The sequence below is a fragment of the Schistocerca cancellata genome, chromosome 6, assembly GCF_023864275.1.
Source record: "Schistocerca cancellata isolate TAMUIC-IGC-003103 chromosome 6, iqSchCanc2.1, whole genome shotgun sequence".
Taxonomy (NCBI): Eukaryota; Metazoa; Arthropoda; class Insecta; order Orthoptera; family Acrididae; genus Schistocerca; species Schistocerca cancellata.
The window spans coordinates 182128184-182156118 of record NC_064631.1 but is presented as its reverse complement, the minus strand read 5'-3'; the positions used below and the strand labels follow the sequence as shown (position 1 = coordinate 182156118).

The following is a 27935-nucleotide window of genomic DNA, read 5'->3' as shown; positions in this document are numbered from 1 at the left end:
CTACATTTTTATTTGCTTCGGTACAGAACTTATCAGCGATTCTGTTTATTATTGATTCTATGGTGCTTCTTTCTTTTACTTTTTCATTTGTTTGTACTGTTAGTTTTTTTGAGGGGTAGGGGACGGGAAGATGAGAGCATTAGAATAAAAGCTGCTATGTGGTAAAACTGTTACTTGTTTTAGAAAGCATCCTCCCCCTCTTTACTCTCCACCATCCTCCCTCTCCCCCTCCCCCTCCCCCTCCCCCTTTCCCGTTCCCCTTTCACCTTTACTTTCTTCCCCTCCCCCTTTGCCCCTTCCCCTCTCTCCCACTTCTCCATCACCTCTCCCTCTCCTTTTCATCCCCATTCTTCCCCTTACTTCCCCACTTCCTTGTCCCATCTTCATCTCCCCAGTTTTTGTCCTACACTCCTCACATTCTTTTGACAAATCCTGTACAGTGTGGTCAGTTCTGGCAGAAGACTTAGTGACCATCTTGTAAAGTACTGCAAGGATCTATTCAAGACCACCTTGAAGAACGCAAACATTAACCCAACTACATTGGATGCTGTGGAAGAAGAGCAGACTAAAGCTCTTGCACTGGACCGTTTCAGCTAAGTTTAACTGTTTTAAGAATATTGTAGAATACAGGACTGGATGTCGAACCAAAGTAAAAATTATAGTAAATAACTACTTCAGCCACCCATGTTATGTGCAGCATATGTGTACACATGTCTAATGCATGGATTGGTCTTCTAAGCCAGCAGTAATTTGTGTGAAACTGTAGGAGAAAAGCGTATACTCATAAACAAGAGATGGCCAATTGATAATTGAATGTGTGGTGCATTTTGCAAGAAACAAGACTCATTATAATGATTATCATAAAGGTAATGCCTCAAGATTGTCCAACAAGCTAACATAATTTCAAGCACAGTAATTTCAGCTATTGACAAAAATATTTAAAAAATTACACAGTTACATTTAATGCATATTTTATACTAATAGCATTTATGGACTTCAAGATTACATAAATCGCATCATACCTAGAGGCTGTGATATGTGTTTTGCAACCTCAGAAGGTTAACCGTGCACAATTGGATTTTGTCCGTGTAGCGAGTAAATTATCCCTCTGTATAATTAAAGGAACTGAAATAAACAGTAGAGTCACCAGCATAGCTGTGACAGCAGACCTCTATCCAAAATCAGTAACTTCTTATGATTGTAAAATTTAAACAAAAGAAAAAAAAAAGAAAAATCTGTGAAGTGGATTCTGAAGTGAAATAATCAAATGGAAAAATAAAATAGAGTGCACATATTTTGAAGGGAGGGAGAGGGGGGGGGGGGGGTCTGCAGAGGTACCTGTGTTGTGTTTTAACAGAGGGAGACCCCTCTTTCCACAAAGTTTTAATCTTCGTTGATCCATTATTGCATCAAGAAAGACAAACTTTTAAATTCAAATGAGAATCTTCACCTGCCGCAAGACAACCACTTAGTCGGATTCCAGGAAAGCATGCAGAAGTTTTATTTTGACAGGAAATACCCAACAGACACATTCTTTCCCATAACTGTGATAGAATCTTGTACCACCACTGGTACAATAAAAAAATCACAGTGCTTTCAAATTTTGCAATTTGAAAACAGTTATAACAATGTGCATGGACAATGTTGTTGTGGCACACAGTGAAAGATCTGACTGTTGCAAATGTCATTGTTGCACCAATACTTTTCAGATCTATATTGCAGGAAAGCATCGTTTGAATCACCATGAAATAAAATTCTGTGCCTAATCCAAAAAGATAGTTTGTTAAACAGTGAAAACACTTATTTGCAAACAGAGGGTTGACAAAAAGCAAATAAAGTGAAATAACATTACAGAGCTTTGTGGAATAGTGTAATTCAGAACGATGCTTTTCTTCTTAATGATATAATTTCCACACACTTTCCGCCAGATTACAGATTTACAGAAAATCCTGTAATGACAATTGTGTGAGGTGATTAAACACTGTAGTAACAATTTCATCCAGTCAGTCATTCAGTCCCTCTTATTGCCAAAATAGCATCATTCTAATAGTTCATTATATATGAAAATTTTAAAAAAAAGTTAAAAAAATTAAATAGTATACAACTGCAGACTACATATTCAACATCAGACCAAAGAGAGACTATTTTTCAGTCATCATTCAGTGTTACTTACCTCAGTGCTCTATATTTCACCTAATCGTAGAGTAGTATTTATTTCACTTTCAAGTTTATGGTTTTTATAGCTTGTTTTCAAGATTTGGTCATTTGGCCAACTACTTAAGTCACCTTCTTGTAATTGAGGTAATTTACGATAGCAACTTTAAATGTGATCATAAAATATATATAACATTCCAAGAACTTGTGGTATTTATGAATGCTTAGAGTAAAGCAGGAAATTCTGCAGAAAGTGTATTGGTGTAACAACTTTTATTTCTGTCCATGTCCTTTAATTGATGAAACAGTCAAACATTTGAGCTTCTTTGTATTAACAAGCCACTGTCTAGAAAGTTTGAGTGTATGTAAACTGTTAATAGCTTATAAGCAGAAATAGATGTTGTACATAGGAATTCTTCTCCAAGTACATATTTGTATATTTTTCCAGGTGCTAAACTGGGAAATTCTCTGACTGAGTCATTGCAGGAGTTACCAGTTCCTGAAGTTGATTGGTTGCATTACATAAGACAAACAGAAAAATTTCGCAGCACTGCTGAGAGTGCCAGAGGTCTGTAACTCTACTTTGATGAACCAAAATACAAGTTCATACAAACACCTTATTGTATTCTTAAAGGACAAAATTTGGTGCTTGTTGTTATAATTATTAGTTTTTTCACAGGATATTCTATTCATTGTTACATTCAGGTCTTTTTAGTGTGGTAAAAGATGGTCATCAATGCCTGTTATTAAAAAAAAGGAACACTGTGATGTAGAGAAGACATTAGGACACTCTCCATTAATCAAAACTTCTCCATAGGATTCCTTCCCAATTAATATTAATAATAATAATCCATAAGTATTATAAAAATGTGTGTGTGTGTGGTACTATTAGATACGTTTTAACCAAACTTGGGACACGTGTACCTTAATGTCAGGTGACAATGACTGAATGGCGTAAGAACCACATAAAAGTTCTGCATGAGGCATGGCATTTACTACTAATTGTATTCATGAGACTCTTTCCAGGCCGCGTGCACATATACCACAGAATGTAAGTGCAAAACTATATCATTGTACAACATGTAGTTCAAAAGATATGATATCATAAACAATGAGATGCGTGAAAAACTGCTACATCGTGCATGACACTTAAATTTATACTTCTTTGCTACTAATTCTGTTCGCAATAAATTTCACAGACAGTGTCCACATATGCCACTGTATGTACCTACAATATTGTATCATTGTATGACACATAGTTCAGGAGATGTGACATGATAAAAATTAAGTGCAAGGCCAGACACTGTGTGGTAAGGGCATGGACGGACAGCTATAAATAAATACCTGGTCAGTGCTGAGTTTTTCCGCTAGTGATAAATTTGTCAAATACTTCTGTCTGTATGCTTAAAATTTTATAATTAGTCTAGGCTACACTTGTGTGTCTGTCGTGTTGCAAGTTGTCAAGTATTATCATTGTAGCTATTATTATTATTTATTACTGGCATTTCTCTCCTATCTACATCCACAATACTCAAAAAGTGTTTCTGTGTCTTCTGTACTTTAGTCCTGATTCTTACAGTATTTGTTCGGGAACTGTTATTGACATGCAAGTGTCTGGGTAATTATTTTAGTGGTCTGTTATTATGTAGTTTGTAGTATCTTGTGTGTTAATATTGATACACCACAAAGACATTATCAAAAATAGTGCATTTTGTAATGTTTTTCTCAATTGTTATCTGTACTTGTAAGGTAATTGCTGAGTATGTGTATATATTGGGGCCAAAATGCATGTTTATGTTGCAGGAATAAACACAAAAATTGTGGCCTTGCAACATCATCCCTTCACAATACATGATTGTATTGCACAGATGATCAAATTGGTAGCCATGACATCCCTGTCTTCTCCTCAGGCAGGACATTTGATAAGCCAAGTAAGTTTGCTGCAGTCTGCAACATTAAGCAGTTCTTTTATATTTCCTTGCTCTTTTTACTAATGTCTGCGGCCCATGTATAAACTGTGTCTAATGGTTACCAGCAGTACTTTTACAGTCATCCAACAGTCTTCATTCATTTAGATATGAAAGGTATAGTAAATGGTTCATCTGATCATAATAAACAAACATTGTTAATACAAGAATCCTAGCAATTAGGCTCACATTACTGTGTTCCTCAGAGTAATGTGAAGATTGATTCACTGTCTAGAGCAGGTATTGGGCTGTAAGGTGTTAAGAACTTGGAAAGCAGAGTGTTAGAGCATAGTCATGCTGGTGATATGTGTCATGACTTGTATCTGAATTCTTCTGATAATAGGCTACTTGTGCTTTTAATTGCCAGAAGCATCCACTCCAGCCAAAGCAGAGTCCATTCTCTTTCTGTGACAGACAAACTGAACAGCAGAGTAAATATAGTTGGAAATGAAAAAGGATAAGAATCATTGTAAATATAATGGACCACCTTCTTGCATCAATACAGGAAAATTAAAAGGCAAACTGCTTCTTCGCTTTAACTCAGAATAGCAATGTCATGAGTGAATCGTATAACTGATATCCTTTCACCTTGAATTTTAACTCCACTTGTGTACCTTTCTTTTATTTCTGCCATTGCTTCTTTGTTGTATAGGTTGAACTGAAGGGGTAAAAGACTGCATCCCTGTCACACACCCTTTTTAACCTGAACACTTCATTCTTGGTCTTCCACTCCCTCCACTTGTTCCCTCGTGGCTCTTGTTCATATTGTATATTACCCATCTTTCCCTATAGCTTACCCCTATTTTTCTCAGAATTTCAAACATCTTGTACCATTTGATGTTGTTGACCACTTTTTCCAGGTCTAAAAATTCTATAAACATGTCTGATTTTTCTTTAGTCTTGCTTCCAATATCAACTGCAGCATCAGAATTACCTCCCTGGTGCCTTTACCTTTAATAAAGCCAAACTGATCCTCATCTGAAACATCCTCTGTTTTCTTTTCGATTGATCAGCATATTATTCTTGTCTGCAACTTTGATGCATGATCTGTTAAGCTGATTGTGCGATAATTCTCCCACTTGTCTCCTCTTGCAATCCTCAGAATTGTGTGTATGATGTTTTCCCGAAAGTCAGATATTATATGACCAGACTCATATATTCTACACACCAACATGAATAGCTGTTGTGTTGCCACTTCCCCAAATGATTTCAGAAGTTCTGATGGAATGTTACCTGTCCCTTCTGCCGTATTCAGCCTTGAGCTTCCAAAGCTCTCTTAAATTCTGATTCAAATACTGGATCCCCTATCTCTTTTATACACTGCTGCAACCACTGCACAGCTTTTTATATTGGTACAACTACCAACCAGCTGTCCACCAGAATGAACAGCCACTGCCAAACTGTGGCCAAAGGCAAAGTAGACCAACCCCTCCCCTCAACCACCGCCACCGCCGCCGCCGCCACCAGCTTTTCTGAACTGCGCAGATGGAACTTACCCTTAGAACACATTCTCCAGTCCCAAAATTATCTCGACCTCAACCTACAGTAACCTAGTGGCCCCACAACCTCCACCCATCAGTTTTTGCCCCCTTGTCCTATCACTTCCTCCCCTCTCACATTCCCTCTCCCTTTTTGTGTGCTGCCCTCTCCTAATGTACCTGTCCATCCTTTCCCCTTCCCTGCTTCCCTACTTTTCCTCTCCTCTCCTTTTCCACTCTATCCTTTTTTGCCCCCCCCCCCCCCTTCCCAATATATATATATGTACACACACTCCACTTCTTGACACTGCACCTGTCAGTTTCTACTCCCTGCACACTCTGCCAGGCAATGCTCTCCTCTCCCCCAACTATATTCTGCTATCCCTCACTCTTCCCCGCCCCACTCCATATTGCTATTAACTTGACAGTCGCATTCCTGTTGGAACTGCCAGAGGTGGCAGCTGACTCTGTGTGAGGTATGCTTGCGCGAATGTGTGATTCTTTGTGTTGTGCCTATTTGCGACTCAGCATCTCCACTATATGGTTAATAGCAACTTTGCTTCTCATAAAATTGTTACATTCCATCTTGGAGTTTCCATTATTGTATTTTCAAATATACAAATTTTGCACTTATGTCCATATATCATCAGTGGTCAGTGTTACTCTGTTCTCTTATTACAATGTGGTATAGATTTAGAACTCTTATGCTATAAGCTGTTTGGTGTTTTGCTGCAGTTGTTAGGCATCCTTCCTCATAAATTTTGTGATTTGATGTCTTATTGTCAGGCTTCACAGTTGTGACAGTTGGCTAGAGATGCTATTTGGTTACAGTTGCTGTGGTGTGTTATTGTTATCATTTGTGCTGTAAGTATGATCTATCTAATTGATGTGTCTGTGTGTAGTTGTTTGTGTCTATCAAATATTGTTATCATTTGTGCTGTAAGTATGATCTTTCTAATTGATGTGTCTGTGTGTAGCTGTTTGTGTCTGTCCATTATATTTGGTTAGGAATTCAATAAAATGTTGTGTAAAATGTTTGTGTTTTAAATCTGTTTATTCATTCAGAATGGTATCAGGCTGTTGTATTTTGTGTACATGGATTTCTGTCCCTGTGAGTATATGTGTAAAATTTTCATTGATAACTCCATTGGTTCTGCATTCTGATTATCTTTCTTTAGTTGGTTAAAGAATGCAAATAGATTATTTTCACTAATTCTCATGTGCTCTCGATATCTTGTACTGAACTCTGTCCTACATGAAATTTATTGCAATCCTGACATTCAATTTTGTATATGCCAGGGTTTGTGTGTACTTTGATAATTTTGTTTTTTCCTGAGTAAAGTCTATGTCAGATATAGGTGTTCCTTCTATATGTGAATTGGCTAATTATATCTTTCATTAGTGCGTTTAATTTATTTGATATTGTGCCTAAGTATGTTGTTGGTATGTATGTTACTTTAGGCTTTTGCTTTAGACTTTTTTGGTGTTTCTCTGGATAATTTTATGTCCTTGTGTTTTTTGATTGCATAGGTGTAGTTTTTCTTTTGAATATCAGCATTACTGGGTCTGTGCTATTTTGTTGTCCTGTATATTGTTAGGTGTATTGTAAGGTATTGTATGGCAGCTTGGTTTAGTGGTAGATTTTATATTCTGTTGATCATGGCATCGAAGTATATGTGCTTGTGTGCCTTTGGGTGGCATGAATTAGCATATATGATGCTGTCAGTTGTGTACTTTCTGTAAATATTGAAAATGTGTGAATTATTGTTTTTGGTGAATGTGAGGTTCAGAAAATTAATTGATTTCTTCGTTTCTGCTTCCATGGCTGAAGTGCATTTTAGGATATTTATTAAATTCTTGCTGGATATGTTACATGTAAAGTTCATCTCCATCTATAAGGGCTAGCGTGTAACCCACATATGTGAAATAATTAAGAATTTTCTTGGTTAGGGCATTTGTGGGTGCAAAAAATTTTTCTTCTAATGTATTCAAGAAAGTATCTGCTAAGGTGCCAGTAATAAGCAACCCTTGGTTACTCCATAAACTACTGCTCATGTGTTTAGGATACCCACCAGACCAGATTAAAGGAAGACATTGAAGCAATTCAGTGACATGCTGTGGGAATTTTACCGATAGGTTCGGTCAGCACACAAGTATTACGGAGGTACTTCATGAACTCAAATGGGAATCCCTGGAAGGAAGATGACATTCTCTTTGTGAAACGCTATTGAGAAAATTTGGAGAAATGGCATTTGCAGCTAGCTTCAGGATGATTCTACTGCCACCAATGTAATTTTCAAATAAGAACTGTGAAGACAAGATAAGACATATTAGGTCTCATATGGAGGCATGCAGATAGTCATTTCCATGCTCCATTTGCGAGTGGAACAGGAAAGGGATACCCCTCTGCCATGTACTGTATGGCAGTTATGTACTCTGAAAAAGAATGCATGCATGCAGGCAGACACTATGGAACTTCTTTCTTTCACTATCCTATGCTCAGCACATCGTATGTGTTACGAGTTTCTCGTCTCAGTATTTGTAAAATAAATATTATTTTCTGTCTCTCTGCAATGTTTATCGCCTGTTATTGTAATTACTAGTAGATTGTTCCTGTTTCAGGTTGTGCTCGTGTGCCGAAACATTTTGTGTCGGCAGGTACACATTCTTCGCCTTCTGCAGCAAGTACAGTCTACAGCCGAATGGCATGAGCTAGATGAGAAGGTTGCTAGTCTTGTGGGCACAATGGCAGCACCAGAAGATGCTGATCCTCTTACTTCAAGGTAACTAAGTATCTTCAAACACAGTTTTTACATTGCTTTGTGTGTCTAATTCTAATAGGTGGTTAGCGTATTGGCAACCACAAAAATTATCCTCCTCTTACAACTCGTGTAGAAAAGATATGTAACACTTAATGGCAGGCAGGAGCAGAAAATGGCTGTTTAACTTGGTTGATAATGTGCTTATTGGAATAGTCAGTGTAGATTTCAGAACCATTTCATACTATATTCATGTTATTCTGTGTATTACTCCAACATACTATAATGTCAACAAAATAACTATACTAGCAATGAAAGTAATATTTTTTTGCAAGCAGCAAATAAATAAAATTAGAAACGTGTAAGTCAGGCAATGGAGAGCCCTCAGTGAAATATAAATACCAGCCAGAGTAGAGGTAACAAGTCACTGTATAGTTGAGGTGAAGAATCAGTAGGCACATAAACAAGACAGTTTTGCTAAACTTCCAGATGAATTCATCTGTCCTTCTTCAGAGTTAACAGAATACACATACACCTACATGACTACAGTGTGCCACCACTGCAGCTCTATTGGGGTGGATTCTGTTAGGTAGTGTGGGCGAGGAAAGACACTAGCCTTTCCTTCTGATCCCATCCAGTAAGTCTCCCCTGACCCAAGGTTCTATGTGACTTTTCTGAACTGTATCCCTTTTCCTATACCTCTCAAGTCCGTCAACCCTTCTGCCAGAAGAAGCAGCCATTGGCTCCAGAAGCTTGTAAAAGTTAAATCCTTTTGTGTGTGTGTGTGTGTGTGTGTGTGTGTGTGTGTGTGTGTGTTTTCCCCTGCTGCTGCTTGGTGAGTAGAATTTTTATCTATCCTATTACATTCTTATATCTGAAAACAAAGGTGATGTAACTTACCAAATGAAAGTGTTGGTATGTTGATAGAGACACTAACAAACACACACACAAAATTCAAGCTTTCGCAACCCATGGTTGCTTCATCAGGAAAGAGGGAAGGAGAGGGAAAGACGAAAGGATGTGGGTTTTAAGGGAGAGGGTAAGGAGTCATTCCAATCCCGGGAGCGGAAAGACTTACCTTAGGGGGAAAAAGGGACAGGTACACACTTGCGCACGCGTGCGCGCGCGCGCGCGCACACACACACACACACACACACACACACACACACACACACACATATATACAGACACAAGCAGACATATGCAAAGGCAAAGAGTTTTGGCCCAAACTCTTTGCCTTTACATATGTCTGCTTGTGCCTGTATATGTGCGGATGGATATGTGTGTGTGTGTGTGTGTGTGTGTGTGTGTGTGTGTGTGTGTGTGTGCGCGCGCGCGCGCGAGTGTATACCTGTCCCTTTTTCCCGCTAAGGTAAGTCTTTCCGTTCCCGGGATTGGAATGACTCCTTACCCTCTCCCTTAAAACCCACATCCTTTCGTCTTTCCCTCTCCTTCCCTCTTTCCTGATGAAGCAACTGTGGGTTGCAAAAGCTTGAATTTTGTGTGTGTGTTTGTGTTTGTTAGTGTCTCTATCAACATACCAACGCTTTCGTTTGGTAAGTTACATCATCTTTGTTTTTAGAAATATTTTTCCCACGTGGAATGTTTCCCTCTATTATATTCACGCTATTACATTATTAGTCAGTTACATTACTGTAAGAGTGCAGCCATTTTAAAATAAACATAATCAAATAATGGAAAATTCAGGATGGAAAATGATAATTTTATGGAAAGGGAAGATTGCTACTCACCATATAGCGGAGGTGTTGAATTGCAGACAGATGCAACAGTAGAGCTCTCTCTCTCTCTCTCTCTCTCTCTCTCTCTCTGTCTCTCTCTCTCTCTCTCTCTCTCTCTCTCTCTCTCTCTCTCTCTCTCTCTCACACACACACACACACACACACACACACACACAAGCAAATACAGCTCTCAAACACACATGACCACTGTCTCTGGCTGCCGGGGCCAGACTGTGAGCAGCTACGCATAATGGGAGAAGATATGTGGGTGGTGGTGGTGGGGGTAGCTGATGGGTGGTGGTGGAGTGAGAGGGAGAACAGGGTATGGAGAGAGGGTAAGGCAGCTAGCTGCAATCAGGAGGCTGGGGGGATGGAAGTAAAATGACTCTGGGTGCACTTGTGGAATAGAAAGCTGTGGTGTGGGAACAGGGAAGGGAATAGGTGGACAACAGTATTGCGTAGGTTCAATGGGTGGCAGAATATAACGGTGGGAGGGGCGGGGAGAACAATGGGTTGGACATTCCTCATTTCAGGGCATGACAAGAGGAAGTCAAAAACCTGGCAGAGAATGTAATTCAATTGCTCTAGTCCTGGATGCTATTGAGTTATGAGATGAATACACCTCTGTGGCCAGATGGTGAGACTTTGGAAGGTGGTGAGTGACTGGAGGATAAGGCACAGGAGATCTGTTTCTGTACAAGGCTGGGAGGGTTGTTATGGTCTGTGAAGGCTTGAGTGAGAGCCTTGGTATATTTCGAGAGGGATTGCTCAGATGCGACAGCCACAGGTGTCTAGGCGGTATGTAAGGGACTTCTTGGTGTGTAGTGGGTGGCAGCTATCGAAGTGGAGGTATTACTGGTGGTTAATAGATTTGATATGGACAGAGGTACCGATGTAGCCATCTTCGAAGTGGAGTTCAACATTTAGGAAGGTGGGTTAATGTGTTGAGGAGGACCAGGTGAAGCAAATGGGGAGAAGGTTTTGAGGTTCTAGAGGAATATGGATAGGGTGTCCTTGCCCTCAGTCCAGATCACAAAGATGTCACCACTGAATCTTAACAAGGTGAGGGGTTTGGGCAAAGAATGGTGCCCATACTGCACCCTGGGTTTGTTTGTTGGTAATGCCTTCAAAGGAGAAGTAATTGTGTGTGAGGATAGAGTTGGTCACAACGACTAGGAAGGAGGTTGTTGTTTTGGAATCTGTTGGACAATGGAAAAGGTAGTGTTCAACACCGGTACGGCTGTGGGCGTTAAGGGATGTTAATGTAAAGGGAGGTGGCAACAATAGTGACGAGCAGGGCACCGTGTGGTAAAGGAACAGGAACTCCATCTATAAAATTCTCTTGCTGTGCAATCCCAAATTCCTGAAACTCTTGCCGTCCAGGAACTAGAGCAACATGCACAACGCCACCTCAAAAAACTCTCCACCCAGCTCACTTCCTACTCCCGCTTTGGAGTACCACTGTCCACCACCTCTACAACAACCTCCAAACCTCCCCCACACCCCCTTGTAGCTGACAAACTGTGTCTCGCAGACCTACTACATTTACCCCACTCTACAAAACTCCCTCCCACCACCACACAAAATCCAGAACCTAAACAGACCCAAAACACAGTCGTGAACCTTTCCTGTAGAAGCCTTAGCCCCACAGAAATATCAGTCCTTTTCAAAGGCCTTACCTTTTTCCCCACTCCCAATAATGCAGGACTTGTTGAAGTCCTTCTCTCCTTCTCCTGGTCCCTACAGTGTAAAAATTTTTTCGCCACAAACCTACCAATCAGACTCGACCAAAACCAATGTTGAACCGTGCCTGACTCAGTTCACTCCTCCATCCAACCATGATCCACCCCCACTGCCCCCCAAATCACCCCAAGTTAAATTTCCAGTATTTCTTAGCCACGAACATTGCCTCACTATCATTCCCCAAATCTCTCAACATGCAAACTAACCTTACATCAGCTGAAAGAACTGCATTCCCCCATCTAAAAACTGATCCTGACCTCATAATCCTACCTGCAGAAAAAGGCTCCACCACTGTTGTTTTGAACTGCAAGGATTACCTGGCAGGAGGACAGTGCCATCTGTCAGATACTCCACCTACAATTCTTGCCACAGTGACACCATTCCAGAAATGCACCAGATCTCTAGTCGCTCCACAAATCCTTAGGACCATCCCAGAACCTCTCCCCAGAGTCCATCTCTGTGCTCACCCCAACCACTTCCTGCACTCCTACTTTCTACATGCTTCCCAAAGTCCAGAAACATTGTCATCCAGGATGCTTTATTATGGCTGGTTACTGTGCCCCCACGGAGAGAATCTCTGCTCTTGTAGACCAACACCTTCAACCTATTACCTGGAACCTATCCTCCCATATAAAAGATACCAACCATTTCCTCCACTGGCTCTTCACAGTTCCTGTCCCTTTACCACAAGTTGCCCCGCTCATCACTATTGATGCCTCCTCCCATTACACTAACATCCCTAATGCCCATGGCCTTACCACTGACGAACATTACCTTCCCCAATGCCCGATGGATTCCAAACCAACAACCTCCTTTCTAGTCGCCATGACCAACTACATCCTCACCCACAATTACTTCTCCTTTGAAGGCATACCTACAAACAAATCCTGTGTGCGGCTATGGGCACAGTCCTATGCCAATCTATTCATGGGTAATCTAGAGGAATCCTTCCTAAACGTCCAAACCCCTCACCTGGTTCAGATTCATTTATGACATCTTTGCAATCTGGATCGAGTATGAGGACACCCTGTCCACATTCCTCCAAGACCTCTACAGCTTCTTCCCCATTTACTTCACCTGGTCCTACTTAACCCAAGAAGTCACCTTCCTAGATGTTGACCTCCACCTCAGAGATGGCTACATCAGGACCTCTGTCTGTATCAAACCTACTAACCAGCAGCAGTACCTCCACTTCAATGGCTGCCTCCTGTTCCATACCAAGAAGTCCATTCCATACAACGTAGCCACCCATGGTTGTTGCATCTGCAGTGACAAGCAGTCCCTCTCGAAATATACCGAGGGTCTCACTGAGGCCTTCACAGACCATAATTATCCTCCCAACCTTGTACAAAAACAAATATCCTGTGCCTTATCTTTACACCTTCCAAAGTCTCACCGTCCGGCTGCAGAGGAGCATTCCCCTCATGACTCTGTACCATCCAGGACTGGAGCAACTGAATTACATTCTTCACCAGCATTTTGACTACCTCTCGTCTTGCTCTGAAATGAGAAATGTGCTGCCCACTACCCTTCTCACCCCTCCCATAGTGGTATTCTGTGGTCCACCGTACCTACACAATATCTCTATACGATATCTCTACACAATCCCTGTTCCCAACCCCTTACCTCATGGCTCATATCCCTGTAACAGACCTAGATGCAAGACCCGTCCCATACATCCTCTACCACTACTTACTCTTGTCCCGGTTACAAACATCACATATCCCATCAAAGGCAGGGCTACCTGTAAAACCAGTCATGTGAGCTACAAGCTAAGCTGCAATCACTGTGCTGCATTCTAAGTGGACATGACAACCAACAAGCTGTCTGTCCGCATGAATGGCCACCGACAAACTGGCCAAGAAACAAGTGGAGCACCCTGTTGCTGTGCACGCTGCCCAACATAATATCCTTCATTTCAGTGACTGCTTCACTGCCTGTGCCGCATGGATCCTACCCACCAACACCATTTTTTCTTAATTGCGCAGGTAGGAACTCACCCTGCAATGTATTCTATTTTCTTGTAAACCTCCTGGCCTACCTTCGTTAGTCGTTGTTCTCACCCATTCGGTCTCTTACCTGTTCCCATTCCAGCACTACACAGCCCTCATTCCACCAACAACACACCCAGTCTTTTTACTTCTCTCCTTTTCCACTACCCTCCCTCCCCCCCCCCCCCATACCTCCACCCTTCCCTCCATCTAACCTCCCAACTGCACCTAGTTGCCCTACCCTCTCTGCACCTTATTCCTGTGTTTTCCCCAGCAGCACTTCACTCTCTCTCACCCCTACACTGCATTCCATCCCCCTCGCACCCCAGCCTCCTCCTTACTCCCACCCAGTTGTCACTCCCATTATACACTGTTGCTGCTGCTCGCAGTGTGGCTTCAGGTGCCAGAGGCTGCAGTCGTGTGTGTGTGTGTGTGTGTGTGTGTGTGTGTGTGTGTGTGTGTCATCTATGTTTTACAAAGGCCTTGTTGGCCGAAAGGCAATATAACTTTTTGTTGCGCTTATCTGTGGCTCAGCATCTCCGCTTCATGGTGAGTAACAACTTTCACTTTCATAGTATTGTTACATTCCGTCCTGGATTTTCCATTGTTTGGTTCAACATTAATATTTCTCAGAAATGATGTATCCTTTAGATGTACAGGGCATCAGCCAATTGTAAGTAATATTTTCAAACTATGGAAAATCCAGGATGGAATGTAACAATATTATGAGAAGGAAAGTTGCTACTCACCATATAGCAGAGATGCCTATCTGTGACTCAGCATCTTCACTATATGGTGAGTAGCAACTTTCCTTCTCATAATATTGTAAGTAATACTTTCTTAGGTTCTGCACTCATTTAAGCATCTAGACACCTGAGAAAAAGATTTCTGATGTCATCCAGGCATTGCTGTTGTATTCATTAGTACAAGGTAGTTTATTAATGTTTTTAAAATTCCTAGAAGTTTTAAATTTCCCTATTGTCAGTGACGACAACTTGTTATTCCCATCACTATTTACATAAAATAGTGCAGTCATTCTCTCTTTACTTCTTAAAACTGTGTGGCATTTTTCTCCCTTAACAGAATAAGTTTTTGCAGGAAGTAAATTATTTTAAAAAACGCCTGTTTCATCTGCGTTAAAAATGTCTCTGTGCTCATAAGCCTGTATTAATCACAGCTATGTAGTGTTCTCCCAGTGGTTTACATTTTCTAAGTCCACAGCTTCTCTTTCTCCCTCCACTTATACTGTGAAATGAGAGATTGTGACGTTTCTTAAAACGACCTAACCATCTGTTTGACGCACTGAAATTTTTAATGCCGATCTTCAAGGTGATTTCCCAAGATTTCTCTTGTAGAACTGTTCTGCTTATAGGATTGCTGCCACTTCTCATTCCTTGAAATCATTTTAAAAGAATAGTTTCCGGATCACTGAACGTTGACATGCAGATGTTCCTCCTATTTGACAACGCTTCCTTGTTTTTGAGAATGAGTATGCCGCACACAACATTGTGGATGGTTATCAGCTTTTGCTCAATTGTAAGCTTCCTATGTTTGCATGCCAAAACTCCACAAAAGTATTAAACATATTAATTCGGCTATAAGAAAGACAACAACACTTGAAAGCTCGTGCTTCGTAACTCATCCACTGTGATGTCAGATCATGTGATCAGGGATGCAAGGTAGTCAGGCAGATATCACTTTCTGATTCATTCAGTGCTTTTTCCTTTATCACTACGTGGAATTCGATCTAGACACATGTCGATCAATTATCATATACTGCTGTCACACGACATGAAGTAAAACCAGTGTAAAATTGAAATAAATCAAAAACACACTCAGTCATGTTAAGAATCGCATAAAAACTGGATTTTAATGTGCAGAGTGTTTCATGTTTGTTCCTTAAAAGTGGACTTTTTCTTAAACCATGATTCATTAAAATCGGGGAAGAGTGACATTGTTCCTATGGGAGTTTCACCGGGACCAATGGAAATATTTGTTGAAAGCAGCATTTCCTTAAAAGTTGGTTCATTAATTTGGGGTTTTACTGTATATGATTGAGGTGTTGTCACCCACTGATACATAGCCAGTAGTCATTGACTTGCCTGCCCAAACACTGATGTCCTTCATTGAGGTCCAGACAGACAGAGATAGAAAGAATGAGCTGTTTGTCATAGGGAGCTGAATGTTAGGTGTGTATTTGTCTTCTGTATGGAAACGGTGACACAAGAGGAGAAGGAATCCAGTGTGCACTTGATGTGTAGTCCGGGAGGAATTGTCTACCATGTGGAAGAAACCATTCTGGGCATCACATCTATCACAAAGGACCTTTGACTAGTCTCAGTTCTTTCTAGAGGAAAGACGGCAAACCTCACTCATAGAGTTTTAAGAAAGTAGTTGATTTGCTACATCATACTGGGGGACTGATCAAGAGTACTGTAGTTTCTAATCAGTTGTAGAATCTAAACTATAGCTTGCAGCCAAATTTAGGATTTAAACAATAGTCTTCTTTGGTTCTATGATGAGCTTGACTACGGATTCTGGAGTTTGTACCTAACTACAGAGCAATGTTGTAAAATGATGTGCCCTATACATCAGAAGTGACCACTTAGGTCATGTCTCATGTAGTTTGCCCCCACGTCCTTTGCTAAGGGAAACTCGGAAATCCACAGCTGAATATAAGGCACTGACCAAGAATTATTAAAACTGATCAGATATTAAGTATGGACGGTGGTAAAATTAAAAGCTACAAAACTGCTGACATGTTATCAGTAATGCCTAATAACTTGGCTCTCCCAAGAAAGTAGTTGCACTCTCCTAATATTAAGAACCTGAAGTATATCAGAAAATAATTTTCGCTTCCCAAAGGGTGAAGTGCTTTAAGCAACAAACTGCAACATTAGGTCTGGTGAAGTCTAAAATGAATCCCACTGTGACATCATACAGACAAGATTATCTGTCAGTTGTTACCAGTGTAGTTGATGATGCATTTCAACTGAACACAAGGGGAAGACAATTACAAAGCAGTATATAGTGAGCGCTGTACATTGACAGGATGGGTGGGAATTAACTACCTACTAAACATTAGCCATTTTGTAAGTAGGGAAAAAGACTATGAGCTGGGAAAAAATAACTCTAGAACTGTGTACTGATTTTAATTTCTTTGCAATATTTCACAGCTGTCATTTTGTTATACATGTATGGCACAATGTTGGCAGGAGCTGGTATAATGGTGAACAGGGTATTGAGACACGCAGGGCATTTGGATTGCTGGAAACCTTATGTGCATCTTCTCAGTTTGCAGCAGATCTTCTATCAGGTAACCTTCAGTTTTTAAAGATGTTTTGTTAAAAGAGAAACACATAAGTTAAGCTATGCAAGAAAGAGAATATTGGTTAATTTTCAGTAACTTATAAATTCAGAACTTCAAGAGTGATTGCTGTTACAGTGTGAAATGTTAATTGGAAGAACAGGAGAAACCCTTTTCAAATAACTAAATTATAAGAATAATTCCATAATTGTGTTGTTTCAAAATTATGAGATAGGTCTTCAGTATTACAGAAATAGAAGGAACTATATATGTGTAAATAGCAGTGTTTAAGAAGTTGTAGATGGCTGTTTGACATTTTAAAAAATCCATGATAAACATATTTGTTATAATAAATCGAAAAATTTTGGCAGGGACCAAGTAAAGAGTGTTTGTCTTTCTTTCACATGGTATGATGAAAGACTGCAGACTTTTATTGTCATTCCTCACATTTTGTTTTTTTCTCTCTTTTCAACATCTTCCAGAAAAATGTCTGGCAGGTTATCCTTCCACCCTATCTCGTCTTTGAACTTTCACTGCTATGAGGAGCCCTCTGGGTTTGCAAAATATACTGATATTTTCCTCTCTTAGTGTACCATCATAAATCATAATGAAGGAGTACTGGATAGAATCGATAAGAAGAGAGATTCTTTATGACACACCTTGACTAAAAGAAGGGACAGGTTGAGAGGACTAATATTCAAGCACAAAAGTACGGTTCATTTGGTAAAGAAGGGAAGAGCGAGGAGTAAAATTTGTAGAGGGTGACCAGGGTTGAATGCAGTAGGCAGGTTGAAATAGTGGAAGGCTGCAGTAGCTAAAACAAAGCATCACGCCATGACCAGTCATCATGATTGACAGCATTTTTTGCAAATCATGTTAGTTATTTATGTGTTCTGTGGATCATAGTTACAGTGTCTCACTAAGGTGTTTGAATTTAATTTTATTACCTTTTAGATTCTTCACCTTGCTGCAAAGTGTTCTAAGGCTTTTGTGGCTGAATATCTCACAGCATTCTGTAAAAATCAAACAATGGAAACTCCAGATAGGAATGTCAGCAATGTAGGAAAAGACGAATAGCTACTTACCCAAAGAAGACACATCAAGTTGCAGACAGGCACGACTGTGTCCTTTAATTGTGCCTGTCTGTAACTTGATGTGTATTCTTTATGGTAAGTAGCGATCTGTCTTTTCCTACATTGTTCACTACTTTCTGTGACACACTTAAGCTGAGTGATGGATAGTGTAAGTCTAGTGATATATCAAAAGAAAAATTTTGTTGAGAAAACTTTTAAATTTGAGACAGAATTACTGGCCTTGATGAGACAAAATCTATGTAGTACCTCCAATAAACACACACAAAAGTGCCATAGGTTGGGGAAGATTGAAAATGACTTGTAGGTCACTCAGGTGACAGGTGATGAGGATGGGTGAGAATGAAGGAGAAGATGTCAAAGAGAATGGGAGGTCAATCAATGGAAAATCCAGGATGGAATGTAACAATATTCTGAGAAGGAAAGTTGCTACCCACCATATAGTGGAGATGCTGAGTCACAGATAGGCACAACAAAAAGATTTTCACACGTAAAGCTTTTGGCCAATGGTGTTTGTCAACAATAGATGCGCGCGCGCGCACACACACACACACACACACACACACACACACATTCATGCAAATGCAAAGGGGGCGTGTGTGTGAGTTGCATTTGCATGAGTGTGTGTGTGTGTGTACATATGTGTGCCAGTTGTTGACAAAGGCCACTGGCCCTCCACTATATGGTGAGTTGCAACTTTCCATCTCAGAATATTGTTACAGAGAATAGGAGGTCAAAGATAGTGAAAAGCACTGTGCTAGCTTCAGTCCAGAGTCAATAAGAAGTAAAGGCAGAGTAAGAGTGAGATAAAGGAATATTCCTATAAAGAACTAGGAGCAAAAATTCAGTGAAAAAGAGGAGAGCAAGGCAGTGAAGCTGAAAAACCAAACACTAATTATAATACGAAATGAGACATAGTAAAAAGAAGTTTTAAATATGCATGAAAATATACTGAAAAATGAAAGCTTTGAACACTTTGCAGCAAGGCAAGAATCTAAAAGGTAGCAAAAAAAGTGAAATAATATTAATGGAAAATGGGGGAACTTGTTAATGGAGTTTAATTTCAGTAGGGTGTTTGGCTGAGAGGATGTATTGGAGGGCAAGTTTGTATCTCTTTAGTTCAGAAAACTACTATTGGCTGGGAGGATCCAGATAGCATGTTGGATGCAGCAGGCACTCAGGTCCCTTTAGTCATGCAAGAGCATTTTTAGCAACCGGGTACCAGGCGTCCCTAAAGTGGTCTGTTCTATGTCTATTCATGTGCTCAGACAGTTTTCTTTTGTGGTCATTCTATGCAGTGGGCACAAGTTGGCTGATAAACTAAATGCATCGTAAGTTGCCCCACCTTTAATATTGTAATATTTACCAGTTAAGGGGTAGTGGGTAATAGTAGAAGAAGAAGTGGCTTAAGTAGGACTGAAAATTAATCTGTTCATTAACATTAACAACAATCATGCATCATGTATACCTGTAATCTGACTTATTCCATATCATTTCAATAAAAGAATTGTTCAAATGATCTATAGAACATGTAACTAACTAACGGACATATGACTCTCCTTTGGGGTATGCCCAAAGTTACTTTTATGTCTGAAAATTTCTCTCTGTTCGAGTGACATGCTGTGTTCTAGTTGCAAGAAACTTCAGTCTAATCACACACTTCACCTGATATTCCATATGCTCGTATGTTGTTCATTAGGCAGCTGTACGGAACTGTATCGGATGCTTTACAGAAGTCAAGGAACATGCTATCTACCTGGATGTCACTATCTGTTGTTTTCTGAGACTCAAGGATGAACAGAGTGAGCTGGGTTTCACATGATTATTGTTTTTGGAACCCGTGTTGATTTCTACAGAATAGATTTTCAATCACCAGGGATGTCATAATACAGGAGCACAAAATATGTTTCAAAATTTAACAACAAACAGTTGTCAGAGATAAGGCCTATAGCTTTGTGTGTCTGTTCGACGACCCTTGTTGAAAATGGGGATGGCCTGTGCGTTTTTCCAGTCCTGAGGAACACTTCACTCCTCCAGATACTTATGGCACACTGCTGCTAGAAGAGGGACAAGTTCTACTGCACACTCTATGTACTGATGCCCTGTCAGTCCCAGTGGCTTTTCCTGTGTTAAGCAACTTCAGTTGTTTGTCTACCCTATGCTCACTTATTTGAATAATAACCATTTTGTCAGTCACACAACAGTTTAAAGGAGGCACTTTCAGTGCTATCTTTCTCTGTGAAACAGGTTTGAAAAAAGTCATTTAGTATTTTGACCTTTTCTGTGTCATTCTCTGTTTTGATCTCATTATGTCCACAGAGTGTATAGACAGATGGGGGCTTCATCCCATTTGCTAATTTAACCTAAGACCAGAACTTCGTAGAATTTTCTGTCATGTCGTAGACAGAATTTTACTTTCAGATTCATTGAACACATCACATGTGCCTCTCCTTACACTAATTTTGCCTTCGGTTGGTTTTTGTTTGTCTGTAGGACTTTTCCTACGTTTAACTTTCAGTGACGCTTTCCTAACACACAACACAGCCGTCAAAGCACAGTGGGTCTTTTCCGGCCGTCACAGCTTTGCTCAGCACATACCTTTCTAAAACATAATGCTCTTGAACTTCGGCCATCTATACTCCAGATTGGTAGTGCTGAACATGAAATTTTCATGCTGACTGTTCAGGTATTGTGGAAACTGTTTCTTGGTGCTCCTGATAAGTAGAAAGACCTTTCTTTATATTTGTTTATCTGAAGCTGTAATGACCTTCTGATAACTGATTCCCTGTTCCGTGGTAACTGAGTCGAAAAGCTTGGATATGTTTATCACCAGCAGTTCTAAGATGTTACCTTTTCAAGTTGTTCTCTGTTTAACTGCTCTAGGTAATTTTTGGATAAGGCATTTAGAACAATTTCACACAGTTCCGTGTCACTATTATTTGCCCAAATCACATGTCTGTCCAATCCTATAGACGATAAATTGAAATCTCCGCCTAATACTATAGCGTGAGCTGGAAGTGGGCGCAAAATATTCTCCAAGTTTCCCTTCAAATGTTCCACCATTACTGTGGCTGAGGCAAAAGGTTTATAAAATCATCCAATGACCATGTTTGATTTACCTTTAATGCATATATTTACCCAGATTGTTTTGCATTCTGTGTCTGTACGTATTTCACTAGATTTTTTTTTTTTATTATTAAAAAAAAAAGTTGCCTCCACCTACCTCTACCTACCTTTGCAATATACATTCCGATCAGATTTTAGAATTTCATTGCTATTAACATCTGGTTTCAACCAGCTTTGTCCCAAGTATTATGTGGGCATTGTTACCATTTATAAATGAGACTAGTTTTTGGGACATTTCCGTAGATGCTAACATTGTACATTAAAATTATCTTTAAATTTTCTTTCTCTGAACTGCTATGATGAATGCTACCCTGTCTGGAATCAGAACATCTTACCTGGTCTGCGGAGGGACTTCCGTAGCCTTAAAAAAACTCACATGTGTGTAGCACACACATTCAACAACACTAGACGTCACGTACTCCCTGTAATGCGTGTATGACCTTAGAAAGGTCCTACAATTCTCCACTTGATAGCAGAGATTGAGAAATATGTATTTAAAATTGTCACAAAATTATCTGAGACTGGTTGAAGCCTTCCAGTCACTCCCACCAGAGGTCCACAGTCAGTTCTGGATATGATTCTGCAAAACAGTGGCTCAGCTTCCACTCTGCGGGTTTAGCTGGCTGTCTTCACCAAAGCAGCCTGTAGGAATGAAGGATGGAATCTGAACCCAGACAACAGGTGGCACAAGTGCCTACAATTTGCAGCCCAGTGCACACAGCGTGGTCAATCGCCGCTGACAGAGCCTCCTCCATGTCTTGGACAAGACCCCTCTGCCACAGTGGGAATTGGTGTTCTTTCATGACCTATCTGCTATTTCCCTGATGCACTCCACTAACCACCCAACATCAGAGTTCATAAGGACAATCAGTCCCAACCTCTGCACTTGTCTGGACCTCTCAAGAAGACCATCAACAGTCCCAATAATCGTGGCATCCTGTACTGGCTCAGATGTACTTTCAGCAGTAGGCAGTATGTCAAATGCATTTTTAAGATATAGTGGGAGCTCCATGGCACTTTGGCCCTCCAGCCAGAGATTCGTGAATTTGGCATTGTTTGCCAATCACCATCAGGTTAGTGTTGTCCAGCCACGTCAGGCGAATCAGAGGATGCAGCATGTTAGGGATCCCAGGCGACACTAAAAGCTTCAGAGGTGCCAGAACATTCATCTCGGGCACCCCAATGCCACCACATCCCAGGGTGGGAGCCCAAAGCCTGTTGATCTTGGCCAACACAGCTTACAGCTGTTAACAAACAATGGGCAATTCCCCCTGCCTCCATATACAACAGGTGCAGTTCCTATCCATCTGAAGACAGTTTTTGTCTGTGCCACCTAAATAATGTAACCTAACCCAAAAAGTCACGGGGTGCAATCTAAGTTCTGCTGTACCCCACTTCCGATATTTTTTTAACTATGCTTCAAAGTCAGCTCACACAAAGCTAATGTACGTAAATCTACACAAAAATCTTAGAGTAAGTTATTAAACAGTAGTCTAAACAATAAAATACACTGATACAATTCCCTTCGTCGCAGAAGATGTGAAAAACAGAAACTCAACTCAGTACTGTCTACAACGCAGAAACTTTTTCTATGGTACTAAGCACACCATCTTGGCTCTTTGCAGCCACTAGATATCATTTGGTGGTCAGTGGTACACTGCTCAGAATGCATGTGTGAGTACATAACTGGGCACAGAACCCATCTCATGCATTTACCGCCCTGTGCTGTGCTTTTTACTTTGACGTCTACATTTGTGATGTGGTTTATTCATTCTGGAGATCACATTTTTCCACTATACCTTTGCTCTGATCGATCGCCCGAACAGTGATTCTTTTTTTCAGCTACTCCATGCTCTATATTTCACTGTTACTAACAGACATCAGTGCCTACTCTTGTTATTGTTTCCTGTTATATTTGGTTTAATGCTGATATTTTCTGGAACTCCAGTAATTCAAGAGCAAAGAACCACTTATCAGTGACATATTTTTTTGACATGTCTACATGACTGGAGTGGTCTTTATTTTTTTTCCTGTAATCACACTTAGAGACTAAACTCAAAGCAGTTGTAATTATGGCATCTACAACAGCATGAATGAGGATGCCTTGATTTGATTTTCAGAAGCTTCCTTCTGAGGAAAAAAAGGTTTTTCATATGTACTCCCTTAACACCATACTGTAAGTATCTCTGTTTCAGCATGGTATTCTAGAAGTAATTATGTAACATTATTGATACTACAAAGGTAAAGTAAGTAGTACATTTTTGTAAAATACTTTTTTATTTTTTTGAACATTATTGATACTTTCTGTTAAGCATCATTTTGCACTCTTATTCCCAGGGACGAATTATGTTCCCACACAGTAATAATGATTATTATTTACTTTCAACACGTGTTTCATAAAATACAACAGCAATGTATATCAGAATATATGACTTTCTTTATATGTACTTCGCAAATACTTGAGAAGTAAAGGAGACCACTCACTGAAAATCGAAAGATTTGAGCACTGACAGGGACGCGGGGAAAAAAAAAAAAAAAAAAAAAAAAAAAAAAAAAAAAAAAAAAAAAAAAAAAAAAAAAAAAAAAAGACAACTTGCTAGCTTTTGGAATAAATTCTTCTGCGAGCTAGAGTATAAATACACACACAAATGCCACGGTAATGAGAAAGGCTTTGTTCCAAAAGTAAAAAGTTTTCTTTCTTTTTTCTGTCTGTCCCTGTTGATGACTCAACACTTCCGCTTTTCAGTGAGTGGTCTCTTTTACTCCTAAAGTATTTACATTCTACCATAACTTTCCTTCTATATTTATTTGCCCTTCCATTTCTTTGTCTTGTTAGGTACTTCTGCACCGAAGGATATTCCTAAACCAGCCTTTAATTCTCATATTGATAGCAGCTCAGAATCAATAGTAAAGAAGACTATTGCCAAAGAAAGCACTCGGCAAGGAAAGAATGTTGCGCCAGCTGTTACAAATTCTAGTGCAGAAATGGACACAGATAGTACACAGAGCTCACAAGACGTAATGGTTGTGGCACCAGTAGCAGGGCCATCAGGATTGACGGAACGCCATGCCGAAGGTGTAGACACAGAACTGCATCTGTTGTTGAAGCAAATACCGGCTATTCCTAGGATTAGTGCTCCAGAGAAATTACCATTAGATTTATCAGATTTCATATCAGACCAACATGGATTTCTCCGCTTATGCCTCGAAGTTGCGTCACAAATTAGCTTACAGGTATGTAAACAACCACAGAATCCCATTAGTTAGTGGTTCATGCTGCTAACACCCAAACCTGCAGCTGTCAGACACTCAGATTGGTACCAAATGTTCTTTGTAGATAAAATATCAACCAAAACACTGATTTAGTTCATGCTATGTGCTGTCGTTCAGTATAAATATGTAAACCGGTAATTAAAAATAACACCAGAACTATGGAGCACATGAATGATGTGTCTGTGAATGACAGCTGTAGATATCTTGTGGGTGAGTTGGTAGAGCATAAGATTGTCTATCCAAAGGTCCTGCGTTCAAAGTCCTGTTATGACAATTTGTTTTAACTGTTTACATGTGAAACTGCTATATGGGAGAACATTTGCCGACATATAAAAGGACTTTTCAAAGTTTGTAGCAATGTTCTTTTGACAGTCTGCTTTCACTTCATTAGTTGAAAGTGGCAAACATTTGTATAGATAGGTGTGGTGTTCTGTCAGACATGTGCAACAGAACAGACACCACTCAAGATGAAGCAGCTAGTGCATTTGTAGTTTCACAGAATAAACATAAACAATCAAAACAGTAGAATAAAGAAAACATGTGGAAGTATTAATAGAGCCATATAACATGTAATACAGTACAAATTTTGTTGTCATTGGGGTATGAAAGCAGGACCCATGGTGCAATAACCTAACACTCTACCAACTTCCCCATGGAAGCTCTATGTATTAATTGCTCACAGTTATGCTTTTCCTATGCTCTGTAGTTCTGGTGTTACTGTTAATTAACATTTACGCCCATTCTACTGGACGACGGCACATGGTACAAACTAAATCAGAGTTTTGGTTGATAATCCGTCGATATGCAATGTTTGGTGCCTGAGTGTCTGACATCTGGAGGTTTGGGTGTAAGTGCTACAGTGTGGTAATCTTCTATTTGTAATGGAAAAATTATACTCCAATTTGTTTCTAATCATATATATTTTTAGCTTAACTTGCATATTTCATGGTCCACCAATTGCTTCTGACATTAATTTGCTATCTAGGATACCTGCAGGCTCACGCAGTAGTTGTTACTTTAGAAAATCCAAAACCATTTTGCGCATCATAGATATTTTAATTAATTGTAACAAGCTGAACATTTATGTCAACATTTATTTTAATTTGTTCAATGCCAGTGAACTAATAAAGGTTTTAAAAATGTTTTGTTGTAAAATACGTAACTTATGAATGCTCTTGTAAATAGTTACATACTGGCCTGTATCAACAACATGTGTTGTCATATGTAAAACCAGTTCATTTATGTGACAACAGTAGTTTGTTCCCACAGAGAAGTCAAATATCTTTAAGAACCAGAACAACTATGATCACCCATTGCACTGCTCATCATATGACTAATGTTGTTATGATGTGGTTGCTAACCATTTTATGAAGAATAACCATCTTGGGATTGAAGCTCTTTTTTCCCATGTTTGCTTTAACAATACATATGTTTTTGGATAGGGTCTGCCTTTAACAAAACACAATTTTGTTTTTTAACCTAAACATGTTTCACTGCAGTTGCAGCATCTTCAGTGGGCTTTTATTTTATGGCTTTTTGCCACATGGTGCGGTTTTCCTGATGTATTATGTTTCTACAGTGACTGTTTTGTTTCACAGTTTGTCATCTGCAACAATTAACATGTTTCCTTTTTCCTCATCTTCATCACTGTAAAACACTATATATTGGGCTGTCACTGTCACTGTTTCACTATTTGTTTTTACAGCTGGTAAACAGTTTTGTTTTTTGTTGTTGTTTTTTCTTCTTATAGCTGTTTGTTTTTACAGCTGGTAAACAGTGAAACAGTGACAGTGACAGCTCAATATATAATGTTTCACAGTGATGAAGGTGAGGAAAAAGAAAATGTGTAAGGGGTTGCAGATGACAAACTGTAAAACAAAACAGTCACTGTAAAAACATAATACATCAGGAAAATCGCACCATATGGTAAAAAGCCATAAAATAAAACTGCACTGAAGATTCTGCAACTGCAGTGAAACATGTTTGGGTTAAAAAACAAAACTGTGTTTTGCTAAAAGTGGTTCCTATCCAAAAACATATGTATTTTATGAACAATTTTTGCACCACAACGCATACTTCCTCTTGCACGAATATGCACACAGTTGTAACAAAATAAGAGGACAGGTACATTTAAAGTTAATTTTTTATTTCATGATATTTTGCAACGAGTTTTCTTGTAAACCCAGTGCTTGATTTTTTTAAAAGAAAAAAAAGAGGTTCCTGTACTGTGACTTTCTGTGGTGGGGTGTCTTTTTTTTTTTAATTTAGACATCGTAAAATGTTATTTTATCACTTTTTAGGTTAGAGATCCCAGTACGGCCTACCAGCGTGTACTGCCACATCAAGCACTGTGTATACTAGCAAAGGGAATTACTTGACATTTGGCCACAACTGTATGTTGTATTTGTATTTTGTGATTTTTTACTTAAGTATAAACCTTGTATTGTTGTAATATTTATGCTATCTTTCTGTAAGTAAAGTTGAAACTGTGGGGTGGTCCAAGATTCGAGTCCACATCTTTGTCTTCTGCTGGCAGTGTCTCACCAGTTACAACATCCAACCATGCCTTGCAGACCTACTAAAAGCTTTAACTTGTAGTTGGCTCATGCCCTCTCCATTATGAGCTATGCAGAGTCTCTGCTGCAGTGCTGGGAGCCCAGCAGAGACTAACACCTCTGAGAGAGAGGATGTAGCTCGGATTCAGGCTTATTTAGAACCTGAGAGTTGTTTCTGAGAATGAATTATTTTAGTCTATACGACGGGAATGACATTATTGAGCTGAGGAGGAACTAGTATCAATCTGAAACCATGTTTTGGTCTGTGTTCAGATGGCAGAATTTGTTGTGCATGACACAAAAAAGGCAGTGGAGCAGGTTTGAATTCCAGTCTGGGGATGCTTCAAAACCATGTACATTCAACTGTAAAGTGAAAGGCTATTACTAGAAACACCCTCATTTCTCTTCAATGTTCTTTCTTCTAGGAGTACAGGTTCAGCAAGCTATGCAGGAAGAAAAAATGGATTATAGAAGTGAGCTACTGTCATAGCAGAAGTTGTGATATCAGTCTCCAATGACTGTGCTCTCAAAGAGATGTTAAACTCTGATCTTTCTTTTGAAACTGTAAGAGTAGGTTGTGGGTTGTCAGTTGTGCTGGATAGCTTGGTCAGTAAGAGGAAGGCAATGCAAAGTTCCACGTTCAATGCACAATACACTGCACAGTTTCAATCTGTCAGAAGGCTTTCTGAGAATATGTTCCAGTTTAATTTTTGGTTGACATTCTTAGTGGAGAAACAAGACTGCGGGATTCT

The 27935-nt window shown here is 39.7% G+C and overlaps 1 protein-coding gene across 1 annotated transcript in view; it reads left to right on the top strand.

Annotated features, from left to right (window-relative positions):
- Window positions 1-27935, top strand: part of LOC126190982 (uncharacterized) — a 142083-nt gene that overhangs the window by 50264 nt on the left and 63884 nt on the right. Inside the window, exons 8-12 of the mRNA XM_049931657.1 lie at window positions 2603-2722; window positions 3958-4085; window positions 8222-8382; window positions 17047-17147; window positions 24192-24589. Of these exons, the coding sequence (XP_049787614.1) occupies window positions 2603-2722; window positions 3958-4085; window positions 8222-8382; window positions 17047-17147; window positions 24192-24589 (908 nt within the window). The remainder of the gene's footprint in view (window positions 1-2602; window positions 2723-3957; window positions 4086-8221; window positions 8383-17046; window positions 17148-24191; window positions 24590-27935) is intronic.